Source organism: Eulemur rufifrons, chromosome 6 (genome assembly GCF_041146395.1).
Source record: "Eulemur rufifrons isolate Redbay chromosome 6, OSU_ERuf_1, whole genome shotgun sequence".
Lineage (NCBI taxonomy): Eukaryota > Metazoa > Chordata > Mammalia > Primates > Lemuridae > Eulemur > Eulemur rufifrons.
Window position 1 is genome coordinate 31,503,646 of NC_090988.1, and position 27,095 is coordinate 31,530,740.

General features: G+C 36.6%; 1 protein-coding gene across 1 annotated transcript in view; it reads left to right on the plus strand.

Moving 5' to 3' along the window:
• PGR (progesterone receptor) overlaps window positions 1–27,095 on the plus strand; it is an 83,704-nt gene that overhangs the window by 24,411 nt on the left and 32,198 nt on the right. Inside the window, exon 3 of the mRNA XM_069469029.1 lies at window positions 14,569–14,685. Coding sequence (XP_069325130.1) covers window positions 14,569–14,685 — 117 coding nt within the window. The remainder of the gene's footprint in view (window positions 1–14,568; window positions 14,686–27,095) is intronic.

Here is a 27,095-nt window from a genome sequence, read left to right on the forward strand (position 1 = left end):
ATGCCCAATAATGGGATTGCTGGATCGAATGGTAGGTCTACTTGAATCTGTTTAAGATATCTCCGTAATGCTTTCCACAGGGGTTGCACTAGTTTGCAGTCCCACCAGCAGTGTATGAGTGTTCCTGTCTCTCCGCATCCACACCAACATGTGTTGTTTTGGGATTTTTTGATAAAGGCCATTCTCACTGGAGTTGAGTGATATCTCATTGTGGTTTTGCTTTGCATTTCTCTGATTAGAGATGTTGAGCATTTTTTCATATGTTTGTTAGCCATTCTTATATCCTCTTTTGAGAAATTTCTATTCATGTCATTTGCCCACTTTTTGATAGGGTTGTTTGATTTTTTTCTTACTGATTTTCCTGAGTTCTATATAGATTCTTGTTATCAGTCCTTTATCTGATATGTAGTATGTGAAAATTTTTTCCCATTCTGTAGGTGGTCTGTTTATTCTCATGACTGTTTCTTTGGCTGTGCAGAAGCTTTTTAATTTAATCAGGTCCCATTCATTTATTTTTGTTGTTGCTGTGATTGCCTTAGGGGTCTTCTTCATAAATTCTTTGCCTAAGCCAATGTCTGTTAGAGTCTTTCCTACATTTTCTTCTAGAATTCTAATAGTTTCCCACCTAAGGTTTAAGTCTGTTATCCACCGTGATTTGATTTTTGTGAGAGGTGAAAGCTGTGGGTCCTGTTTCAGTCTTCTACATATGGCTAACCAATTTTCCCAGCACCATTTATTGAATAGGGATTCTTGTCCCCAGAGTATGTTTTTGTCTGCTTTGTCAAAGATTAGGTGTCTATATAAGGATGGTTTTATATTTGGATTTTCTGTTGTGTTCCACTGGTCTGTGTCCCTGCACTTGTGCCAATACCAGGCAGTTTTAAGAACCACAGCCTTGTAGTATAGTTTGAAGTCTGGCAAATTAATACCTAGGATCTTTTTTACACTGTACCATCAATGCCTAGAACAATGTTGCCATATGGTAGATATTCAATAACTATTTATTTATTGAACTATCATAATTACTGCCTATTAAGCATTTATATCTGTCATGGCGTTGCAGGTTTTATATGTATTATTTAACCCTCAAAACAACTTTTGAACTGATATTTTATAGATGAGGAAGATGCAGTGCCAACGGGTTAAATGACTCATTCAAGGTCATGTAGCTAATAGGTCATTTAACAATTAAATACAAATATTACTTTCTAGATCAGGAAAGCTCACTGTATCCCAGGCAAATATAATTTTTAAAAAGCTGAACCTTTGCATTTATTGGGAAAACTTTTAATTTTTCATAAGTAGAAAATACTCTGAGTTTAAATAGGAGCAAAAAAACTGGTTAACTAACAAGAAATAAAAATTGGGCTGACATTAGACTTCTTCTTTAAAGTACTAAATGCTGTAATTGACAAGAATTCTATCAAGTTGGTTGCTATTCTTGGGTGAAGACAACATATATTTTTACATATGTAAGAGTTTAGGAATATTCTCAGTTTCTACTGAAATACTTGTTTATCTGATAGTTGGACTAAAATTGGGATTCCTGGAGTGGCTCTGGTTCAGCACGAAGTTTAGCAACATCTGGTATAAGAGACAGGAGGTGTCATTCTCTGCCCTGCTGCCCACCAGTATGGTTGGTGTAACTCTCCCAAGCAGTGCCCTTCATGTGTCACACGCTTATGTCTGGTGCCCAGTGCCCAGTGCCCAGGTGCCTGTCACCAGCCAGCATATTCTGTGCCATCTTAGCTCCTCGCCCAACACTCTTTAGGTCTGCTCTGTCCTTAGGTATTCCCATGCACCTTCCTAACTATTTCTCCTTGGGAAAATTAAGAACCTATATAATATCTATTTTGTTTTAGGGTTACATGAAATAAACCAATTAAATTCTTGGTATATTGGTCTGAACTGTGCTCAGTAAGAGTTTGTTTCCTTCCTTCTCTTTCTCCCCCTGCACCTTTTTCCTTCACTTTCATCAAAAACCCTTGAGTCTTATATTAAGATATTTTAAAACTAACTGGTTCATTATTGTTCAGCTCTCTTTCGCACTCTGCCAGATATTTATTCCTATTCATTCCATTTTTACATGACCAGCCTCTGATTGAATAATGTGAAAAACTAGTCCAAACCTTTGTCTCATTCTATATGAATCTTCAGAATACTGTGGCTTCTAGAAAACATACAGAAAATTTGAAAGAATCGTGAGTGCAGTGAACATCTATACTCAACTATTTGAAAGTAAGTTGTAGACATAGGACACTTTACCCCTAAAGACTTCAAAATTTACATTGTAAAGACAAGAACATTCTCCATTATATCCATGATACTATCACATCCAAGAAATTTAACACTGATACAATAATTTTGCTAATATTCAGCTAATATTAAAATTTCTTCAGTTCCCAAAATGTTCTGTATAGATTTTTTTTTTCATTTAGAATCCAAAGACTATGTATTTCACTTGGTTAACAGCTCCATTTAATTTCCTTTATACAAAGATCTTCCACATATTTTATGTCTTTCAGGACATTGACATTTTTGAGGAGCCCCAGGCCAGGTGTTTAGCAGAAAGTCCCACAATCTGGATTTGCCTACTTTTTTTTCCCACATGATCAGTTTCAGGTTAAATATCTTGACAAGAATCCTACACAGGGCAGTGCTTCTCAAACACTGGTCTTATTACCCCTTCACATGCTTAGCAATACTGAAATCCCAAAGAGCTTTTGTATACGTGGATTGTATCTGTCAGTATTTACTGTATTGGAAATTAAAACTGGTAATGTTTTGAAAATTTTTATTAACTCATTTAAAAAATAGCAAACACATTAGATGTTAATTTTCCAAACCAGAAAATTTAATGACAAGAATGGCATTGTTTTACATTTTTATAAGTCATTTTAATGTCTTCCTTAATAGAAGACAGCTGGATTCTCACATCTGCCTCTACATTCAATCTGTTGCAATATGTTGTTTTCGTTGAAGCATATGAAGAAAATGTGGCCTCACACAGATATGTAGTTGTAAATTGGGGGAGTACTTAAATTGCCTTTTTAGGCTGGATAAGTAAGTGGTAATCATTTCATTAGGGATTGCAAAAGGATGATTTTCTACTTCTATTATCCCTTCTGATTTTATCAACTATAAATCTATTTTTATAGATATTTCTCTCTTCCAAAAGGCAATTTGGTAATCTTAAAATACAATTTGTAATGGAAAGCCTAATAGGTACTTCATTATTTACCTTTAATTTTCAATTTTCAAAGCAATGAGTTTATGTCCTAGCAACTTCCAGTGGTTTCCAGTGAGGTCCTTTTGTTTTCTTTTCTCATTCTTTCTTTTTTTACATATCATTATATATGCATGGCTTTTTATATATTCAATGTGTTTTAATCACTTGAACTAATTCTTTTTGATACTCAAATAGCCTTATCTTTGGTCAGTATGGCTTTGCCACAATTTTATTAGCCTTCAATAAAATCAAATTCTCTGTCACAACAAAGCATCCCAGGCTCAACTTGTGCATTTCTGCCCCAGTCCTGGATCAGCCATTTCTCCAAAGAGCTCTGGTTCCTTTTAGATAAAAATGATATTAGACTTGACAATCTGAATCCTAGTGTCTCTTGCTGCTGGACTTGTCTTTACTTCTGGGCATTTTTAGTGGACAGACCTAGAAAATACATCTTTCTGAAAAAGTGAGGGGATCATGAGTTTACACCAGAATTTCTCAACTTTGCACTATTGACATTTTGGGCCAGATAATTCTTTGTTGTGGTGGCTGTCCAATGTGGTGCATTGTAGGATGCTTAGCAGCATCCCTGGTTTCTTCTGGATAATACCTACCCCCTAGTTTTGTAAACCAAAATTGTCTCTGGGCATTGTGAAATGTCCCGGAGTGGGGAGTGGGAAGGGGACACACTTGCCTCTAGTTGAGAATACAAGTTTCCATTTATAGTTCTAGCAACATTAAAACAATTGCCTATTTATTTTGTTCATATGTAATATGGATATATATTTTTTCAGAATACCAATATTAGCATTTTTATCTATAATAACAAAACCTGCTGTGTAGGCTATTTCTTCCATGCCCTGCATGAAATCTTAGACCAGTCTTATAGTTTTTAATCAGAAGAACAATCTCATTTTAGTAATAAAAATACCAAGGCCAGCATTATAGTAAAAATTCCAGACTCTCATATAATTTCAGGCTCCTCGTTTGCTCCAGTTCAGCACTCACTGCTTGGGGCTTGAAGCATGTGGGGAAGAACAAGCAAGATCACCTTCTTCTCTGTTTGCCCTGATCATAGTCCTAAAACCCATTGGCAGCTGATTTTGACCTTTCCAGGGCCAAGTGTGGGAAGAGGGGTTAGACGGAGGGCACAGTTTTATACAGCAGGTAGATACATGATTGTCACTGGAGTTCTCTGTGCTTGGTGGGTGATTACAGTGGGATACTTTTGTGGGATTAATGGAGATATTTTACTGAGAAGTTCCAGGTGTAATCCTGGAATCCTAATGAGGCAGGTGATGCCTTTGTTCTCTCTGGACACTTCTGACTGTGAGCCTCAGCCTTTGGACTTTGGTGGCCAGCCCTATACAGACTACATTGGATCAAAATGCCCTTTGGGATTCCTCTTAAGTGAAACCATTGGTTAAAAAGAAAGAAACATTTTATTGACAAATATTTTCATAAAAGCACTCAAAGGTGTAGAAGTTATAAATTATGACCAAGTAAATGAAATCATGTTACTGTCACTCAGATAAAACGTTTAAAGACCCTTAGGCTCCCAGAAACTCCATTTTCCTCCTTCCAGCCATTCCCCAAAAGGAACCATCATCCCAGTTTCTAACATCACAGAGTGGTTTCAACTTTTAGAACTTTGTATGGATGGAATCATATAGTATTTTTCTGTGTCTACTAATTTTATACCACATTATACTTATGTAGTTCATCCACATTTTTGCAAGGGGCTAGACATTCATCCATTCTCACTGCTGTATAATCATGCATTCAATAAATGCAACAGAGCTTGTTATGCATTCTACTGTAGATGATCATTTGGGGCTGCTATGAACACTACTGCTATAAATATTCTTGTACAAATTTCTTTTTTTTCCGTGCACGCACACCTGTCCCTACAGAAAAGTTTTACATTTGCCTCTCCCAGAGCTCTGGCAATTTCACTGGTCCTGTACCAGTCTTTGTTCCTTGACTGTGTGGGCAGCCTTTGAGGCTCTACATTTTGTGCATAGAGTTCATTTCCCACCACTCTCTCCCATTGGGCCTGAGGTCACGTATCCTAGCCCCTCATGAGCTTTAAACCCCAGTTCTTAACTCCTAGGCCCTATCTCTGCATCTGAAACTTCTTTGGATCACTGCAAAGTCCACTGAAGTTTATCTCCTGTATTTCAACTCTTTCTTCATTTCTGGCTTACAGGGATTTCCCTTTTTTAATTTTTTTTTGTCCCAAACTATAATTAAACAACACACTTCTATTGTATTTTACCCAGCATTTCTGTGTTTGTGGTGGAAAGAGCGCCCCCACATGTAGCAACTCACATTGCCTCAAGTCTGTAATTCGTGCTTCATACCATGACTTTCTCTATTTTATTCCTTTACCTGTGGAACATAATATATTCACTTCTCCTGTCATTTTACTAAATTTGCCTTCTTTTCAAAAAAATCCATGAAAAAAATGGTCATCTCTTTCAGACCCAAGTGAAATATAGGTATCACTTAAATATAGAGAGCAACTAGAAGCTATATAAATACAATCATTCAGTAATCCTTTTTTCATATCATTAAACATAAATTTTTCAGGAGTAATAAAAACCTCTCTTTCTCCAAAGATGTTAAAAATAAGCGTGTTGGACACTCTGTTTAACTGTTGGTCTATTACTATACAAGGGCAAGAAATTTGCTGAATAAAAGGCATTCTGTAATAAAATAAATATTAAAAGAGATTTAAAAATCTTAAGTGATTTTTAAATTTACTATATGTGACAATAAGTGAAATATAGGTCTTATATTGTGGAGTATGACTATATTAATATAACTACAAGTGAAACAATAAATGCAATTATATATATAATTATCCAACAAATATTTATCAAACTCTATTAGACATAGGAGTTAAAGTATCAAAAGACTTAGTTCTCACTCTCATGGAACCTAGTAGTGCTAGGCATGCAGCATTTACAATAGGAATATATTAAAGGTGCAGCTGGTACACAGAAGAAATGTCAGCCTTTCTGGGAGCAGTGAGGTACGACCAGGTGAGGGGAGCAGTTAAGCCAAGACTTGAAAGATGAGTGAGATTTTGCGAAGCAGATAAATTGGGAGGAAGGGAGGAGAGTCCAAGAGGTATGAGAAGGTTTGGGGTAATATAAAGATGTTAGTACAGCTATAGCATAAAGACCATAAAAAAGAATATGTAATTTAAAAGAAAAGACATAATAGTTGGTACTCACTCCCTGTTTTCCCACCCTAAAACAGGTAGTTTCCCAAGGAGAAAGAGAAAACATGGTGCTCTCTTAAAGAATACAGGTAACCCCTAGGTTTCAGCAGGGTCAGATGATGCCTATATGTTAAGGGAAAGAGCTAGAGAGTTATCTCCTATTTGAGTGAACTCTCCTATCGTTTATCATTATGCCATATATCCTATTTGTGGTGGCCTGTAGCTTTTAAATACTCCTGAATGTCTTGTATCTCCTGATAGTGAAGGTATGGGTAAATCACAAGGATGTTAGAAAATGAAATGCTCTGAATGCTTTGATCAGAATGCTCTGATTCAGTGACTTGTCCTATGTTTGTCATATAGTGACAATGTTTTATTGAACTGAGGAGAAGCAGTAACGTGTAATTTGAGCCATCAGCCTGTGGTTTATGAGGAATGAGCAGGTGGATCTGGATGTGGATGTGTTTTTCAAAACCAGAATATAAACTGAAGACTGTTATCTGAAGAGAAGTGGTGGCAACTGATGTTATGTTAGATTTTTAAGACCCAAAGTTTAACATTTTTACAGACTTTCACGATAGTATTGTGACAGGGCCAATGCATTTGTGCCTAAGCTTTCTTCACCTGCATATACAGCCAGGTACTCAAAGGAGTGACACACGCATTGTAGTGGACTTTTCTACGTTCCTTGCATTCTTGGTGGTTCTGAGTCCTGGCTACGTGCTATGGTACAGAGCAGGGCCTGGGCCCCATGCCAAATTATCGTAGTCAGCTCTAGTTGGAACTGGCTGGCTGCAACATTTCTTTAGCCAAAAAATTGCTTAGAGAAGAGTAACCTCTAATTATACCCCTATATTTTGCTTGCATTATGATGTATCTACTTTGCTGTTTTAATGGCCCAACATTTAGTGTTAAAGATGACCATAGCTTAAAGTGGACTGAGCTTTGAGATTTGTTTAAGACATTCTAGTCTGTTATGGGCATTCCACAATGATCTGAGTTGTGCCAACCTCTCAAGGTCATGCTTTCATGCCAATGTGCTCAATTATCATAAATTTTCCTTCTGCCTTAAACTTTAAATATTGGACTGCTAAGACCTTTTCCCCTCCAAACTTACAAGAATTGCATTCCCTTTGGTAACTCTATTTTACTCACTTATACTTAAATATGTTTAAATTGATTTAGTATTTATCATCAGTCCCTTCATACCAGACTTCCTAACTCATACATTTCTCTGTTATAACTTATTATCATTGACTGGGTTACATCTTCAGGAACCTCTTTAAGAAGGGTATATTGGGGACTTATTACTTTTATGCGTATTTGAGAATATTTTTAAGTTTCCTTTAAAACTGAATAACTGACTAGTTATAGAATTCTTGAGTCACATCTAGAACAGATCTAACTATATTTGGGATTGAGGAATGTGTTAATCGTAATTATAGTAGACATTCATTAAGTGCTTGCTATGTGCCAGACCTATTCTAATACAAGAGCTCTTACATGAGCTCTTGTATTCCTTAGATACAATCCTAGCTACTAATGTTATCTTCATTTTACTTGCCAACATCATCTAGCTACTAAGTGGTGAGGTTGAAATTTGAATTCAAGCAGCATTATTCCAAAGTCCATACTCTTAACTTCCTATGCTAGCTGTCAAGATAATTAACCAAGAATGTTTAGCTGTGTGACCTTGATCATGTTGTTTAATTTCTGTATGCCTCAGCTAACGCTCTATAAAATGCAAAGAATAATACCTCACAACATTGCTGTGATGATTAAATAAGTTAATGCATATAAATAGCTCTTAACAACACCTGGCACACAGTAAGTGCTTAATAATTGTTTTTTCTGTTGTTATTACCATATGGATAGAAAGATACAGACATGAGCTTTGAACAAGCAGTCTGATTCCAGGAATGGAAACCTTCAACGCTTTAGTGTAATATCAACAATTAATATGGCATTTTAATTTAGTGTTGGGACAAAGTAGATACTGATTAATATTTGTTGAATGAATGAGAGTTTTGTAAAAGTCTAAATACATTCACTTAAATATTAACAAACAGTATTAAGTACCATCTAGGTCTGTATAGACATATTAGAAATACTTTAGTCTGTTCCCGCTGCAATAACAAAAATACCTTAGGGTGGGTTAATATATAAACCACAGAAATTTTTTCCCACAGTTCCGAAGGCTGGGAAGACCAAGATCTAGGAGGCATCCCAGATTCAGTACCTGGTAAGGGCTTGCACTCTGCTTCCAGGACAGCACCGTTGCCGTGTCCTCACGTGGCAAAAGGGGCCAAATGGGGCAAACTCAGTCCCTTAAGCCCTTCTATGGGGGCACTGATACCATCCATTAGGGCAGAGCTCTCATGGCCTAATCACCCCCAAAAGGCCTCACTTCTTAAGACTGTTGCATTGGGAATTAAGTTTTAGCATGAATTTTGGAGAAGACACCAACATTCAAACCATAGCAGGAAGGAAACCCGAAACGAGAAGAGTTGCATGGTAATGAAATTATAGGTTATTTTCTGTTTTTAATTTCGTTAATTTCTTACAAAATTTCTCTAATACAATTTATGAAATAATTTGACCAGATAATCACTAAATTATATCTCATGTATGTTGAGTTTGAGGTATCTCCAGAGAGTTGATTGGAAGGTCAGAGGTCAGGATGAGATTTTTGGAACCATCAGAAGATAATGAGACTACCCACAAAGTGTGTGCAGTGGAGTACAACATGTAAGGAATTGGCAAAGGAAGAGGGGTTAGCAAAGGGAACTTAAAAGAAGCTGTTGGGGCCGGGCGTGGTGGCTCACGCCTGTAATCCTAGCACTCTGGGAGGCCGAGGTGGGCGGATCGTTTGAGCTCAGGAGTTCGAGACCAGCCTGAGCAAGAGCGAGACCCCATCTCTACTAAAAATAGAAAGAAATTATATGGACAGCTAAAAATATATATAGAAAAAATTAGCGGGGCATGGTGGCGCATGCCTGTAGTCCCAGCTACTCGGGAGGCTGAGACAGGAGGATCCCTTGAGCTCAGGAGTTTGAGGTTGCTGTGAGCTAGGCTGACGCCATGGCACTCACTCTAGCCTGGGCAACAAAGTGAGACTCTGTCTCAAAAAAAAAAAAAAAAAAAAAAAAAAGAAGCTGTTGGATAGGTGAAGTCAGGAGAGAAGTGCTCCACAATATGATGCAATGGGGCAGGGTAGGTGGGGAGAGAAGTCACCTGTGGCAAATGATTCAGAAGGTCAAGAAAGAATCCACAGCATTTGGGTATGACTACACCTTTGGTCATGTCAAGCTACTTTTTAAGAACAGTGCATATATAAATAAGCTAAATTACCAGATACTGAGGAGTAAAGGAAGCTAGGTAAAGACGGCAAATAGAGAGATGACTTTTTCAACAGTTTTGTTTGATGACCAAAAAGGGATGGATTTAGGGAGAATTTAGAGTGAGACAAAGTTCCTTGTTTTGATGCTGGAATCTTTTTGGAGTAGTAAAATAATGAGAAAGCAATACATCATTGGACAGGGAGAGACTGAAGATCTTAGGAGAGAAAGTAAGATTTGAAAGGAGGTAGAAAAGAATGGTTTCAAGAGCACAGGCACAGAGAGCCTTGGTAGTGAAGATTCTTCCTGCAAGACACTGAAGAAGAAGGTGCTGTTGTAGGTCATTTAAAGAATAGAAATGAGACAAGTCAGCAGCATTCCAGCTGCTGGTGTTTCCATCAGATTTTTTTCCTCTGGATATTTAAGACTTAGGAACAGAGAGTAGGACAGCTTCTATGTGCACTATTTATTTGTTATCTGTATAGGATGGAAAATCTTTCTCTCGATTTTCTGTTTTCTGTTCTTATGGGAGATCAGTATAGGGTCTAAGATAGATGGATAGATAGATACATACATAGGCAGGCAGGCAGGCAAAGAGACTGACTTACACATACTTTGCTCCCACAGTGAACTCCTATAGTCTGAATATATAACTTGTGCTAAGAAATGAACCAGAGTCAAATCAGAAAGTAGCATGCAGTATACTCTGCTAATCTCCTGTAGGATTGACATTGTGTGCACAAAACTGAGCATAGATATGAGGCTTTGTAGGTACCCATTATTGGGAGGAAAGCCCAACTCCCAGGACTCCTAAATGAGAGAATGAACACAAGTATGTGAGTATACAGGAACATAAGTTTATAGAAGACTACATTTTTAAGAAAATATTTGTGCTTTTCAAAAAATGCCCCAGGTCAAGAGCCATTTTGTCATTAGCTGTCACATGGATATGAATTTTTGGCCTTTTTGGCCTTTGCCATTTGGGCATATCCTTTCCTCTGATTGATTAAGCACATGTTTAAGGTAATTCTGTTTCTTTACTACAAACTTTGTCCAGAGAGTGACTCTGATTTTAATGTTGACTAATATAAAATTCTATAGGGGAATTCCATGATCTTTTAAAATTATTTTTCATGTTTAGGAAGTATAATTTCCTGGCTGATAATATTTAAAGACTGGCAGTATGTTTTAAAGGAATTTGTTGGAAAATAAAGAGTACCAAAAAGTAAATTTTCCAGTTGATTAATGTTTACATATTTAAGCTAAATTTTCTTTTCATTTTTGTTCAATCTAAATAAACTAGGTTGCTCCATGCCTTATTAAATGGAATATATTTGTGATTTAAAAATCATCATTGTTGAATATTAAATTCATATGCCGGACCTTTTTAAAGGTATAAGTAGTTTCCCCTGTGAAAAATGACCCCAGGATAATGTGTTTTAACTATATTTCTTCTATAATTCTTCTCTCCATTCTTTCATTGAGTACTTCTGTTTCATTATCATCATTTCTATTCATGCTGTTTTATAATTTGTGGTCAAAATAAACCAGGCATTAAAGTCAGTACAATAAATGACATTTTTGATACATTATATTTGTGCATATTTATAGGACACGTGAAATTTTGTTACAGACATAGAATGTGTGATGATGATAAAGTCAGGGTACTTAGGGTATCCATCACTCAAATATTTATCATTTCTATGTGTTGGGTACATTTCAAGTCCTCTCTGCTAGCTATTTTGAAAATATAATACATTGTTGTTAACTATAGTCACTCTAATCTGTTATCAAATGTTAGAATTTATTCCCTTTATCTGATGATGTTTGTACCCATTTACCAACTTCTCTTTATCCGCTCCCCTCCCATACACCCTTCCCAGCCTCTGGTATCTATCATTCCACTCTCTACCACTATGTGATCAACTTTTTTAGCTCCTACGTGTGAGTGAGAGCATGCAACATTTGTCTTTCTGTGCCTGGCTTATTTCACTTAACATAATGGCTTCCAGTTTCATTTATGTTCTGTGAATGACATGATTATATTCTTTTTTGTGGTGGAATAGTACTCTACATTTTTTTTTATTCACTCATCCATTAATGGATGTTTAGGTTGATTCCATGTCTTTGCTGTTGTGAATAGTGCTGCAATAAACATGGGATTGCATGAATCCCTTTGATATATTGATTTCTTTTCCTTTGGATAAATACTGGTAATGGTATTGCTGGATTATATGGTAGTTCTATTTTTAGTTTTTTGAGAAAATTCCATATTGTTTTCAGTAGTGGCTATACTAATTTACATTCCCACAGTGTATAGGAGTTCCCTTTTATGCAAATCCTTACTAATATATGGTTTTTTTTTTTTTTTGTCTTTTTAAAGTTGCCATGCTAACTGGGTAAGAAGGTATTTCTTTGAGGTTTTGAATTGCCTTTCCTTGATGATTAGTGATGTTGAACATTTTTCATATACCTGTTGGCCATTTATCTTCTTTGGGGAAATGTCTGTGTCTTTGCCCAATTTTTAGTGGGATTATTTGATTTTTTACTGTTGTGTTGTTTGAGTTCCTTGTATAGTCTGGATATTAGTGCCCTGTCAGATGAGTAGTTTGCAAATATTTTCTCCCATTCATGAGGTTATCATCTTTACTCGTTGATTGTTTCTGTGCTGTGCCCATTATAGTCCCATGTAGTTCCATCTATCTATCTTGTTTGGTTGCCTAGGCTTTTGAGGTTTTAACGATAAAATCTTTGCATAGACCAATGTCCTGAAGAGTTTTTCCTGTGTTATCTTCTTGTAGTTTTATGGTTTTGGGTCTTATGTTTAAGTCTTTAATCCATCTTGAGTTGGTTTTTGCATATGATGAGAGATAGGGATCCAGTTTCATTTTTGTGTATATGGTTACCCAGTTTTCCCAGCACTATTTATTGAAAAGGGTGTCCTTTCCTCAATATATGTTCTTGATAGCTTTATCCAAGATTAGTTGGCTATAAATATATGAATTAATTTATGGGTTCTCTATTCTGTTCCATTGGTCTGTACTTCTATTCTTCTATGCTGTTTTGGTTACTATAGCTTTGTAGTATAATTTGAAGTCAAGTAATGTGATGCCTCCAGACTTATTCTTTTTTTTCGAGATTGCTTTGGATATTCTGACTCATTTTTGATTACATATGAATTTTAGGATTTCCTTTCTATTATGTTTCAGTGAAAAATGACATTGGTATATTGATAGGGATTGTATTGATGTATATATTGCCTTGGGCATTAGTCATTTTAACTACATTAATTCTTCTGATGCATGAGCATGGGATGCTTTTCATAGTTTTTGCATCCTCTTCAATTTCTTTCATCAGTGTTTTTTAGTTTTCCTTATAGAGATGTTTACCTCCTTGGTTAAATTTATTCCTAGGTATTTTTTATAGCTATAATAAATGAGATTTCCTTCTTGATTTATTTTTCAGCTATTTCATTATTAGTGTGCGGAACCACTACTCATTTTTGTCTGTTGATTTTATATCCTGAAACTTTACTGAATTTGTTTGTCAGTTCTAAGAATTTTTTGGTGGAGTCATCTTGGTTTTTCTAAATATAAGATCATATTGTCTACAAAGAGGTAAAATTTGACTTCTTCCTTCCAATTTGGATGCCTTTTGTTTCGTTCTCTGCCTCATTACTCTGGCTAGGATTTCCAGTACTCTGTTGAATAGGAGTGGTGAAAGTAGACATCCTTATCTTGTTCCAGTTCTTGAAAGAAAGACTTTCAACTTTTTTCTGTTCATTATGATGTTAGCTGTGGGTTTGTCATTTATAGCCTTTATTATTTTGAGGTATGTTCTTTCTATGCCTAGTTTATCAAGAGTTTCATCATGAAGGGATGTTGAATTTTATCAAATGCTTTTTCCGCATCTATTGAGACATGATATGATTTTTCTCCTTCATTCTGTTGATGTGATGTATTACTTTTATTGATTTATGTATGTTATACCATCCTTGCATCTTTGATATAAATCCTACTTGATCATGGTATATTATCTTTTTGATGCATTGTTGGATTTAATTTGCTAGTATTATATTGAGGATTTTTGCATCTATATTCATCAGTATATTGGCATGTAGTTTTATTGTTGTTGTTGTTTTTGTTGTGTCCTTGTCTAGTTTTGGTAGCAGGGTGATGCTGGCCTTGTAGAATTAGGGAGAATTCCTCCCTCTTCAATTTTTTGGAGAATAAGTGACTTTTTTTACATGCTATTCACAAGCATTAGCTCCATTAAGAGATAATTGGCTCCAGTGTTTTCCAATAGAATTAAGCATATAGATTTTTTTAAAGGTCTATTCCAAAGACCTTTCTAATTCTTTAGTCTGTATCTATTTTTCTGAAGGCTTAGATGTCAGAAAAAAAAAGGTTTAACTAGAGTTTGACCTTTATGCAACTAACACTTATCAGAAACATATAGCTAGCTAATCTTAAAATGACAGAAAAGTCTAAGGGCAATCCGATACTGACACCATTAAGAAGATGCACAGAAATATTGTACACAATATTTCTAAAGATGTCCTGGGATTGATTTTTAAGCTGTGTTTACCTTACTTAGGGTCCAGAAGACAGGTTTGTAGCATCACTAGTGTTCCATCATGCCAAGCAAGAATCTGGATAAGAGAGTTGTGTACTTGCTGATGTGTATCTATTCTCTATTTCAATTGCCCCTGCATAGAATTTCCAGTGGTCCTTAGATATTGAAAATAACTTTTAATTTTTTTTTTGTTTTTTTAGGGCAGCATAACTATTTATGTGCTGGAAGAAACGACTGCATTGTTGACAAAATCCGCAGAAAAAACTGCCCAGCATGTCGCCTTAGAAAGTGCTGTCAGGCTGGCATGGTCCTTGGAGGTAACTCTGATGTTTTCATCAATAATATACTGTCTAATATTTATACTATAACACCGTGGGTCAGAAAATTATAATTTTCTTATTCATCTTTGTTCTTGCTTTGTTTTTTCTGTCTTGATTATTGATGGTGACTCTTCACACTTGAGTGTCTGAATGAAGCAACCAATACCATCCATTAATTTTACTGGTTTCTAGTATGTTGCAGTCTGTTATGGGAAGTAAGAAGATTCTCTTCATCTGTATTGCCTATAAGTAGATGTTATAGGTAGTGCGCTGACTTGTCATTAAATAATGTGAGTTTGAGTCTAGGTTCTGCCACTCACCTCCTGTGTGGCCTTGAGTAAATCACCAGGCCTTTCTGGGAGTTAGTCTCCTTATCTGTAAAATGAGAATACTGAAGTCTCTTCCAGGTCAAAAATTGATTCTGCAAATTGGTCAGGCACATTGCTTTTCAGCTCCTGTAAGTGACTGATTAAAGCAAGATTACTGGAACAGGGACAAGAATCCATTTGATCAAGAGTTACATTAGTGAATTTCTTTTCCCATATTTTTGTTAATATGAAAATCTCTAAAACTTTTAATAATATAACAGACATTCAAAAATTAACATCAGATGATGACATATAGTTTGAATGAAAATAAAACAGTGAAGGAGATTAAGAGAGCCAGGGTTATGGAAGACAATCCTATTCTCTTATATTTTTTTTAGTTTCAGAATATTATGGGGGTACAAACCATTTAGTGTTACATAAATTGCTGTTGTACTGTGCCCATCCCCCAATGCACAATAGTGTGCATTGTACCCATTAGGTGTGATTTTACCCATCCCCTCCTCCCCCACCACCTGCTTGATTTCCGACGAATGTTATTTCCATATGTGTGAATAGGTGTTGATCTATTAGTTCCAATTTAATGGTGAGTACCTGTGGTATTTGTTTTTCCATTCTTGTGATACTTCACTTAGGATAATGGTCTCCAGTTCCATCCAGGTTAATACAAAAGGTATTAGTTCACCCTTTTTATGGCTGAGTAGTACTCCATGGTATACATATATCACATTTTATTAATACATTCATATATTAATGGGCACTTAGGTTGTTTCCACATCTTTGCAATTGTGAATTGTGCTGCTATAAACATCCAAGTGCAGGTGTCTTTTTTATAGAATGTCTTTTTTTCCTTTGGGTACATACCTTTTTTTTTTTTTTACTTAGCCACATCCTACACAGCACCATCTGGGAATTGTGGCTTTTATATCTAGATATAACTTTTTAACAACATAGTAAAATGTGTACATAATTGTTAAAACTAAAAATGTTTCTTCAGTGTACCATCTATCAACAGCTTTTGTTGCATCAATGTATATGTATCTTCCTTGGGAAATGTATTTAGACCAATACTTGTTAAGTTTAAAGCCTACCCAAACACTACCTCCTCTCTAAAACTTTTGCCAACATGCTGGGACAAAGTTAATCATCCAGGAAACATGCTGGGCACTTTATTGTAATTCACTTAATTAGATCACTCATAGTATTTTATAGTTTGTTATTTAGAGGTTTGTTTTCTCTAAGTTAAGGGCAGTGAGCAGGTCTCCATCTTCTGTGTGTCCACAACAGAACCTAGCTTAGGGAGATGCTCAGTAAATACCACTAAATGAATAAACCTGTGCTCTCAGCAGGTAAAAGTTGTTTTTGAGTCCTGTGCCTCAGTTTCCCCATCTTTACATTTCAGCTTTACCTTCAGAAGTCTTCAGGAACCTCCTAAATTTTAGAAAGTAGGACTTTCTCACAAAATCACACATCTAGTTAATGTTGGAGCCGGAAGAAAGACCTAGAGGCACTCTGACTCCTGGTACTGTCCTTGTTTTCTCCATGACATGCTCGTCCTAGAAAATGGCAGAGCCTCTAATGCTGAAACCTAGGTTCCATCAGGATCTTTAATCTTGAGTGTTCTCCCAATATATTTGGCTGTAAAAGCCTCTCCAGTTTTATCACAGAATAGAAATGGCAGAATTCTGGATAGAGCCGTCAGAATACTCCTGGGGGTGGGTGATACAACCTAGAGAATTTTATGTTATCTCATAGTGTCCTAAGGCTTTAGCCCATCACTCAAGTATCTGTAATCTTTTATTATCTTCCCTATCCAAATCCAAACTCCTTGTTGCTTTAGTCTGCTATTCTAGTGCTTCCCAAACCACATCATACCATTCACAGTTACTGCTATATTTTTGTACTTTCTATATTATTACTTATTTGCATTTACTCTAATTCTTCCTTCTTTCCTTCCTTCCTTCTATTCTTTTCTTCTCTGTCTCTCTTGCTTCTGACTTCCCTACGTTCCTCTTTTTCAGTAACTGTAGATTGAACTCTTACCACTTACCAGGTAGTATTCTAAATTCTGGGAGTGTAGCAGCAAATAAAGTGGACCAAATTCCTTCCCTTGTGGAGCTTACACTCCGGTAGGAGGAGCAACAAATATTATGTCAAATGCTGATAAGTGCTATGGAAAAATACTAAGCAGAGTGAGTTGACACAGGTTATCTGAGAGGGGAGTCACTCCTGAACCCTTTAATCTGATTAATATTTTCATCTCAGCCATTTCCTAAGCAATAATCTCTCTGAAATCATGGGTTTGATATGCTAGTTATAATTTTTCTAGAAGATATTAAAATAATTTATAACTATATATATTCAATGTACTACCTTAAAATGGCTTATGTACCCATAAATGGTATGTGTTACAATCTGGAAAAGAGTGTTTTAGACCAATATTTTTTGAGAATCCACTGTGTTAAGCACCTACTTAGTGCTGTCATTGCTGCCTTTAAGCACAGTACAGTCTAATCCCTAATAAAATACAGGAGGTCCCTGGGTTATGAATGAGATATGTTCCTGAGAACCTCTTTAGGTTGGATTTGTATGTAACTCAGATCCATGATGAATGGTGCATATGTGGTAATGATAACAATAAAAGCTCATATGTGGCAATAACAATACAGTGTAATACTGTAATAATAATTCCCCTGTAGTGTAATAATAAGTTATAGAAACTATTGTGCTCTTTCTTTTAATTCAAACAGAACATAAAAACAAACTTACACAAAAAGTTTGGATTGGAGATAGGACAAATTTCAAAAAAGAATATTAAAGGTTCACACTCACCGAATGTTGCTTCAACACTAGGCTAATAGGAATGTTACATGTATTTTGATCTTCTAACCAATCAATAATAACCTTCCCATTTCAATAATTAAAACACTGTGCTGCTTAGTAATAATTGATACTTTCATTGGAGCATTGCCTTTTACATGTTCCATTAATCTGACTTTATCCTTTATAATTGTTCTGATAGTGGAGCAACTGAAGCCTAACGCTTTCTCAACAAATGATGGCATCTGGCCCTTCTCTCAATGCTTATTTCTACTTTCATTTCCATTTTAATCACATTTCTCTTTCCTGCAGGCTCACCTTGACTTGCAGTGGACTTTCACTTTGGAGGCATAGTCATAAGGATAAACACAGACTCACAAAATGGAATAAAAAAGTTAAGACTAAAGTGGGGGTGTGCATAAGCAACAGTGTAAACGAGACTGGCCACTACAGTAAAGATGCTGCACCAATGAACCGCTTACGCCATGTGAATTTGTTTACATGCACAGAAGAAACTAGTTCCCAAATTATTAATTTCATTGTTTAATTATAAATTACCCTTATGGGCAGGCTTGGGAGCCCGTTTGTAAGTGCAGAACCCTGTAAGTCGGGTCGTCTGTAACCCAGGGACTGCCTGTAGTTATAAAACAGAAGAGTAAGTGACCTAAGAGAGGTACAAGACATTGCTATGCAAATAGAGAAAAGGAAAGAATTAATTCTGGGTGAGAGAGTTGGCAAAGGCTTGAGAGAGGAGGCTCTCAAACTATGAATAGGAACTTTGTAAGTGGAAAAGGAGAAAGGTGTTTGAAATGAAAATAATGTGTCTGAAAAAAAGCATGATACATTCCAGTGATGATTTTTCTGGAAAGTAAGTTAGTGGGAACAGGAGGAAATGAAGTTTGTAAGTTAGGTTGGGCCAGCTGGGATCTGGAGTTTAAACTCTTTTCTGTAGGCAGTGGAACCAGTGATCTTCCTGCAGACTATCCGTAGAGTAAAGCCCAGTTTGTAAGTGCAGCACATGGGGCCTTTCCTCACCTAGCAGCTGCTCCCTCCCTTCCTCTCTTTCTTTCGTCATTCATTTATGTTTGTCACTTTTTCTTGAGGTTTTTTATTCTTTTTCTGTTTTTTATTTTTAATTTTTATGGATACAGAATAGTTATACATATTTATGGGTACATGTGATATTTTAATATAAGCATATATAATCGAATCGAAGTAATTAGGGTATCCATCACCTCAAACATTTGTCATTTCCTTGTGTTGGGAACATTCCAAATCTACTCTTCTAGCTATTTTGAAATATACAATAATTTATTGTTAGCCATAGTTGCCCTATTGTGCTACTAAACACTGGATCTTATTTCTTCTATCTAACTGTATTTTTGTATCCATTAACCAATTCCTCTTTATTCCCTCCTCCCTACTACCCTTCTCAGCCTCTGATAAACACCATTCTATTCATTACTTCCATGAGATCAGTTTTATAGCTCCCAGATAGGAGTGAGAACATGTGACATTTGTCTTTCTGTGCCTGGCTTATTTCACTTTACATAATGTCCTCCAGTTACATCTATGTTGTTGCAAATAACAGAATTTTATTCTTTTCATGGCAGAATAATATTCCACATTATACATATACAGTATTTTCTTTATTTATTTATCCACTGATAGATACTTAGGTTGATTCCATATCTCAGCTATTGTGAATAGTGCTGTAATAAACATAGGAGTGTAGCTATCTCTTTGATATACTGATTTCCTTTCTTTAGAATATATACTCAGCAGTGGAATTGCTGGATCATATGGTAGTTCTGTTTTTAGTTTTTTGAGGAACCTCCATATTGTTTTACACAGTCCTTGCACTAATTTACAGTGCCACCAGCAGTGCACATGTTTCCCTTTCTCCTCACCAGCATTTGTTATTTTCTGTCTTGATAATGTCCATTTTAACTGGGGTAAGATGTTATCTCATTGTGGTTTTGATTTGCATTTCCCTGATGATTAGTGATGTTGCACATTGTTTCATATACTGTTGACCATTTGTGTCTTCTTTTGAGAAATGTCTATTCAGATCTTTTGCCCACTTTTTTATCTGATTAGTTTTTGTTTTGTTTTTTTGTGTGTGTGCTATTGAGTTGTTTGAGCTCCTTGTATATTCTGGTTATTAATCCCTTGTCTGATGAATAGTTTGCAAATATTTTCTCCCATTCTGTAGGTTGTCTTTTCACTTTGTTGATTGTTTCCTTTGTGTGCAGAAGCTTTTTAGCTTGATGTGATCCCATTTGTCCATTTTTGCTTTTGTTGCCTAGGCTTCTGAGGTCTTACTCAGGATATCTTTGCCCAGACCAATGTCCTGAAGCATTTCCTCAATGTTTTCTTCTAGTTGTTTCATAGTTTCAGATCTTACATTTAAGTCTTTCATCTATTTTGATTTGAGTTTTGTATATGGTGAGAGATAGGGGGCTACTGTTACTGTTCTGCATACAGATTATCTAGTTTTCCCAGCACCCTTTATTGAAGAGACTTTCTTTTCCCTGATGTATGCTCTCTGTGCCCTTGTCAAAAATGAGTTGACTGCAAATGCATGGATTTATTTCTCAGTTCTCTATTCTGTTTCATTGGTCTGTGTGTCTGTTTTTATGCCAGTACCATACTGTTTTAGTCAAGGTTTCTCATTTCTAACATATAGGCCATTTGAATAACAAAAGATGAAACATGAAAGAACAATGAAAAACTTCAAAAAGATTTGATAAAATCTTAGAGTAGAATATCAGAGGTCAGAAATATGTATTTGATATATGTCACGGACATAGAATTATTAATGAGTAGTTTGTTCTTATCTGCTTCAGTGCTGTGTTTTTATTATAAAAATTATGTTTGAGTTATTTGTTTTCTTCACTGCATATGATTCTTTAATGAATCACTTCCTTTACCTTCAACAGGTCACAGTGACTTTTGCATTTAGTTCATTGCTGTACTCCTTAATGAGTAGGAAGATAGTTACCCCCTTAAGGATGGTAATATATCTTCTAATTTATGTGTTCTTCTGTCTTCTTTCCTTCAGAAAACATTTTTGTTTAATGACTCACAAAAAATTCTGAAATAAATAGAGCTCTGTATTTTGCATTTGTGGTAAAAATGCTAAACTATTATAAAGGTAATTAGCTCTTTCAAAAATAAGTAGCTTTCTACATAAAGGAATGATTAATGAATAGTTGTGTTTGCTGAAATTTTTTTAAAGTCATAGATTATTTTTCTTTTCTTTCTTTCTTTTTTTTTTGGGGGGGGGTAGACAGCGCTGTCTTCAAACTCCAAAAGGTTGTGTTAGGAAGCCTGTTTCTCTCCTACTCCTACTGCCACCTCCTCTACCCAGGTTCACCCCCCACCTCTCTTGGCAAAGAGAATAACTTTCTGGGCTAGAGAGCGTGGGTTGTGTGGTAAATTTTGTTGTTTTTTGTTTGTGTGTTTTTCTCCTCTTACACCTGATAGAGAACAAAGCTTCAGTTCTTTTTGCTGAAGAATTCCAAAATTCCTGAATTTGGAACACAGCAGTACCTTCCCTGTAAGTAGAGAGGCCTGTTCTGTGCCTTTAATTACTATAAAAACTGAAGTCATCTGCCTTCTCTTTAATGAAAGCTGCCACCTACCTCTTTAGACCTTTCACAGTCTTCCTTCTGCAGTCATTTCCTTTTCTACCCAAAGCCTGGCCTTTGAATCAGCACCTCCCAGAGCCAGCACCTCTCACATTGCTCCCCTAGTTTGCTGCTCTGAAGCTTACAGCCAAGTGATGCCTTCTGATCACCATCTGGTTGCTCATCCTAAGCACCATCTCACACGTGCTGACTAGGGATAGTCCTCAGAGTAGTTAGTCTCACTTTTTTGCTTAAAATTTTCTGTGTTTTTATGGGACTGTTTTTATGGCTGCCAGATAGAACTTTGAATAGTATCTACTATTTTCTAGACCCAGTAAAAAGTCAGGATTGAGGGGTTCACATATCTTTTCCATTTGCCATCTGACTTTATTTGAATGATTGAGATCTATAGTTTTAAAAAAATAAATTCTAGTCTCCTGATTGCCCCTTTCTACCTCTAGCACAGTTATTAGGTTTTTATTGGACTAGCCCATTCTGTTCTCCATATCTTGTAATCCTTTTAAATATTTCCCACATTGTTATCTGTTATATTCTGTGTAATTTTGTTCTTTCTTTGAGTTCACTCTTTCCTGAGCTGTGCCCTTTAATTTTTTCCCATTGTAGTGATGGTAATATTTTTTATTTTAAACATTCTACTTATTTAGTTTATAAATTTGCCTTTTTTATACAAAGCTTTTTCCTTTCTTGTGTTTTCAATTCTTTATCACATATTTTTAATAATTATTGTACACATACTTACTGTAAACATTTGTGTTCAGTAATTCTAAAATCCCCAAACTCAGGATCTATTAATAGTTATGCCATTGTATCATGCTGGCCAACCATGTGTCTTAAAAAAAAAAAAAAAAAGTAAAGTGAAGAAGTCCTGATTATGTATAGTGTTTCCCAATGATGGTGGTATAAATACTGCCATGTGGCAAATTTCAAGTTACCAATGGTTTAACAACCAGCTTTCAAAATTCCTGTATGTTTAACAGTCAGTTCTCATAAGTCAGTATGAGACAAATCCAACATCCTGTTTATTGTTTCTACTATTTTTCACTCATTGTATCTTTTGTGGTTTGGGCTTATGAGCTCATGTTTGATACAGTTTAATTTCTTTGAAATGTGTCGCCTTTACTGAGAGTGTTTATCTCCAGAGAGAATTTTTATTTCATTCTTCCAGGCACCTTAGGGATTTTACTAGTGAAGAACTACTTTTTTTACTTTTTGCCTCTAGGTTTCCCATACCTTGCAGGTAGAATAATTCTGCGGTCTCCAATTCCTGGGCCATGGACCAGTACCTGTCCATGGCCTGTTAGGAACTGGGCCTCACAGCAGGAGGTGAGCAGTGGTTGAGGAGATGAAGCTTCATCTGTATTTACAGTGGCTCCCCATCACTCACATCACTGCCCGAGCTCCACCTACTGTCAGATCAGTGGCGGCATTAGATTCTCATAGGAGACGAACCCTACTGTAAACTATGCAAGTGAGGGATCTCGGTTACACACTCCCTATGAGAATCTAATGCCTGATGATCTCAGGTAGAGCAGAGGCAGTGATGCTGGTGCTGCGGAGCAGCTGCAACACAGATTATCATTAGCAGAGAGGTTTGACTGCACAGAGACCATAATAAATCAACTGCTGTAGACTCATATCAATACCCTATCAGTGAGTGACAAGTGACAGTTAAGCTGCATCTGGTGGCAGGCTTTATGGTGGCAAGTCAGTTGATGTACTGCAAATGTACAGCTGCATTGTTGGCAGGCTTTAAGTCAGAATCCAATACTTATTTTCGTCTGTGTGTGGCCTGCCCATTATTTTCTTTACCATTTCCATCTGTGCCTCTTTCCCACACTGCACACTTGTTTCAGTCACAGTTTAGGTAAGCCCAGAAAACAAACCTCACTGGAGAGCTTCTTTGAAGAGGGGGAAGGACCCAATGATGAGACAGCAGAAGATGCTAAACCTGCCAACAAAATGAAAGCTGCATTTATAATACCAAGAGTCCTGCTTAAATCATGGATTCATTGCAACAGGTGATTCATGTTCTCTAAGCCTGCTTTGTATAGTATGTGGTGACCAGCTATCCAACGAAGCCATGAAAGCTTCAGAACTACTTCACCCCATGCAGGCCAAGCACCCTGCATTAAAAGATAATACTTAGGAGTTTTGCAAAAAAAAAAAAAAAGCAAACACAAAGAACATAAGCAATTATTGAAGGCTACCACTTCATCCAACGTGTATGCACTGAGAACATCATTCTTCGTGGCTAACTACATTGCTCAAGCTATTGGTGAAGAGTTGATCCTGCCTGCTGCTAAGGACATTTGCCATGAACTTTTAGGAGAAGTTGCCATTCAAAAGTTGCTCTTTCAGCTAGCACCCAACCTAGGCGAATTGATGAAATAGCAGAAGATATTGAGACACAGTTGTTCGAGAGGACTGATGAGTCATCATGGTATGCAAACCAGATTGACAAGTCTACCGATGTTAACACGCAAGGCAACAATGCTTGTTTTTGTGCAATATGTTTTTAAGGAGGATGTGCATGAGAATATGTTATGTCCACTTCTGTTGCAAACCAACATCACGGCTGCAGAACTATTCAAGTCGTTGAATGATTACATATCAGGAAAACTGAATTGGTCATTTTGTATCAGTATATGCACAGACAGAGCGGCTGCCATGACTGGACGGCTTTCTGGTTTCACTACTCAGGTCAAGGAGGTTGCTTCTGAGTGTGAGTCTACGCACTGTGTCATCCATAGAGAAATGCTGGCCAGCTGAAAAATATCACCTGAACTAAACAATGTTTTGCAGGATGTGATCAACCACACTAAAATACGTGGCCTTAACTCATGTCTGTTCGCGTGGCTCTGTGAGGAGATGGACACAGAGCACACACATCTTCTTTTATACACAGAAGTGTATAAAAGTCACCACTGGCAGCACATTTCAGTTACACAGAATGGGTCGAAAAACTTGTTTACTTATGTGACATATTCAACCTGCTCAATGAACTCAATCTGTCACTTCAGGGGAGAACAACAACTGTGTTTAAGTCGGCAGATGAAGTGGCTGCATTCAAAGCTAAACTGGGATTATGGGGACAACGAGTGAACATTGGGATTTTTGACATGTTTCAAACTTTAGCAGAGATTTTTGAAAGAGACTGAGCCAGGGCCTTCTTTCTCCCAGCTGGTGCATGGTCACCCATCTCAGCTTTCAAATAAGTTTGAGCTTTACTGCCCAACCACAGAAGACACCCATGCTAGGAAGGAGTGGATCCACTAACCATTTGTGAACAAGCCAGGTGAATCAACTTTGTCCATGCTAGAAGAGGATCGATTGCTTGAGATTGCAAATGACAGTGGCTTTAAAAGTATGTTTAAGACAACTTCAAATCTCCATAAGTTCTGGATTAAAGTCAAGGCAGAATATCGTGAGATTGCCACAAAAGGACTGAAAAGCCTGCTTCCACTTCCAACATCCTATCTTTGTGAAGCAGGGTTTTCTGCAGTGACAGCAACCAAAACGAGATTACAGAGTAGACTGGACGTAAGCAACACACTTCAGGTGTCACTGTCTCCCATCTCCCCCAGATGGGACCATCTAGTTGCAGGAAAACAAGCTCAGGGCTCCCACTGATTCTGCATTATGGTGAGTTGTATAATTATTTCATAATATATTACAATGTAATAATAGAAATAAAGTGTGCAATAAATGTAATGCACTTGGATTATTCCAAAACCATCCCCCGCATTCTCACCGCCTGGTCTGTGGGAAACTTGTCTTCCATGAAACCAGTCCATGGTGCCAAAAAGGTTGGGGACTGCTGGAATAATTTCAAGCCATACAGCTGGGTGAGGGAGGCCTAATATTAAGAATTATTAGAGAAAGACCTTTTTCCCACACTGAGCCAAGGCTGAAGCAGGTATGCTTCCTTCCTATGTCTCCTTCTCTGTGGGTAGAGGTGTTCTTTATTTTGGATCCCTGGATATTTTACTGACTTTTTGAGCAGCTTAGATACACATTTAAAAGGATGTTGGTTATGTTTTATCCATCATTTTTAGGCATTCAGGAAAAGGAGAATTATAGGTTTTCTGGTTATCTACATTGTCAGTAAAATAGTTTTATGTAGAATAATATGTTAATTTTAACCGAATACATGAACTCCGCCCTTAAAATTTTAAATTTTATCAGTGGGTTAAAAACGGATTTTCAAGACATCTCTGTAGGAGATGGTATAACATTGTAATAAAGAGTGAGCTGTAGAATCAGAATAATTTGTGTTTTATTTTATCTTCCCCATTTAATAGCTGAGGGATTTCAGGCACACACCTTGCTTCACCTGTCCGTATCTCTGCTTTCTTTTCTATTAAAAACACATAATGAGGCCAGACGTGGTGGCTCATGCCTGTAATCCCAGCACTCTAGGAGGCCGAGGCGGGTGGATCACTCGAGGTCAGGAGTTCGAGACCAGCCTGAGCAAGAGCGAGACCTCGTCTCTACTAAAAATAGAAAGAAATTATCTGGCCAAGTAAAAATATATATAGAAAAACTTAGCTGGGCATGGTGGCGCATGCCTGTAGTCCCAGCTACTCGGGAGGCTGAGGCAGGAGGATTGCTTAAGCCCAGGAGTTTGAGGTTGCTGTGAGCTAGGCTGACGCCACGGCACTCACTCTAGCCCAGGCAACAGAGCGAGACTCTGTCTCAAAAAAAAAAAAAAAAAAAAACCAACAACAAAAAAAACATAATGAGAGTTGTTGTGAGGGTAAATGAAATGATACATTTAAAGCATGTAACACTGAGTGTTTGGTATATAGAAAGGTTGAATACATGGTAGCTTAAAATATCTCTTATATTTTGAAGCCACATATACAAACATTATCATTGCTAAAACAAAAATTTAACTTTAATGGAAAACATATGCTTGTATCATTTAAAAGTTTTTAATTATGTATTTGTAGGAACATTGAAAAATCAATGCAGATATTTTAGAATCAAAATTAATTTACAGAATCATGACTGCTAGAGGTATTAAAGTAACAGTGATTGAATATTGTATCTATTTATGTTCTCAAATCATATGTATATGGAAACATCTGAAAGACAATGTGTATATTTTCATATGGTAGAAAAGATTTTTTCTAAAAGAGTAAATGTTTATCAGTTGAAGTTTTTTTCTTTGAAGAAGAGTATCCTATTTGTTTTGGTTTTTAGAAGTGCTTTGATAAGCAGTATAACTCCAGGAGCATGCTGAAGTTACAAAACACATTTGGTAATTTGATCTACCAAAGACAAAATGAGAATTTGTGTTGCATAGGATGGGGCAGAGGGAGGTGGGAGAAGTAAGGTGAAGAAGACAGGTGAGACTGAGATACCTACTGTGTGTTTGACTTCCCTTGACCTCCCAAATCTTCACTAAAATTCTATTGATATTAAAACATAGAAAATGTGTTGTATGGGACTTTCCCCCCCTCAGATTCATATATAGTGCATTTGTCTTTAGGCATCTAAAATAACTAAACAGATCTGAGAATCTGTTGTTTTCCCTTTTATTGATGACCTGTTTCTTCTGCTTGAATGTGTTTTTTAATCCTCAAAGTTCAGTAGCTTTATTAAT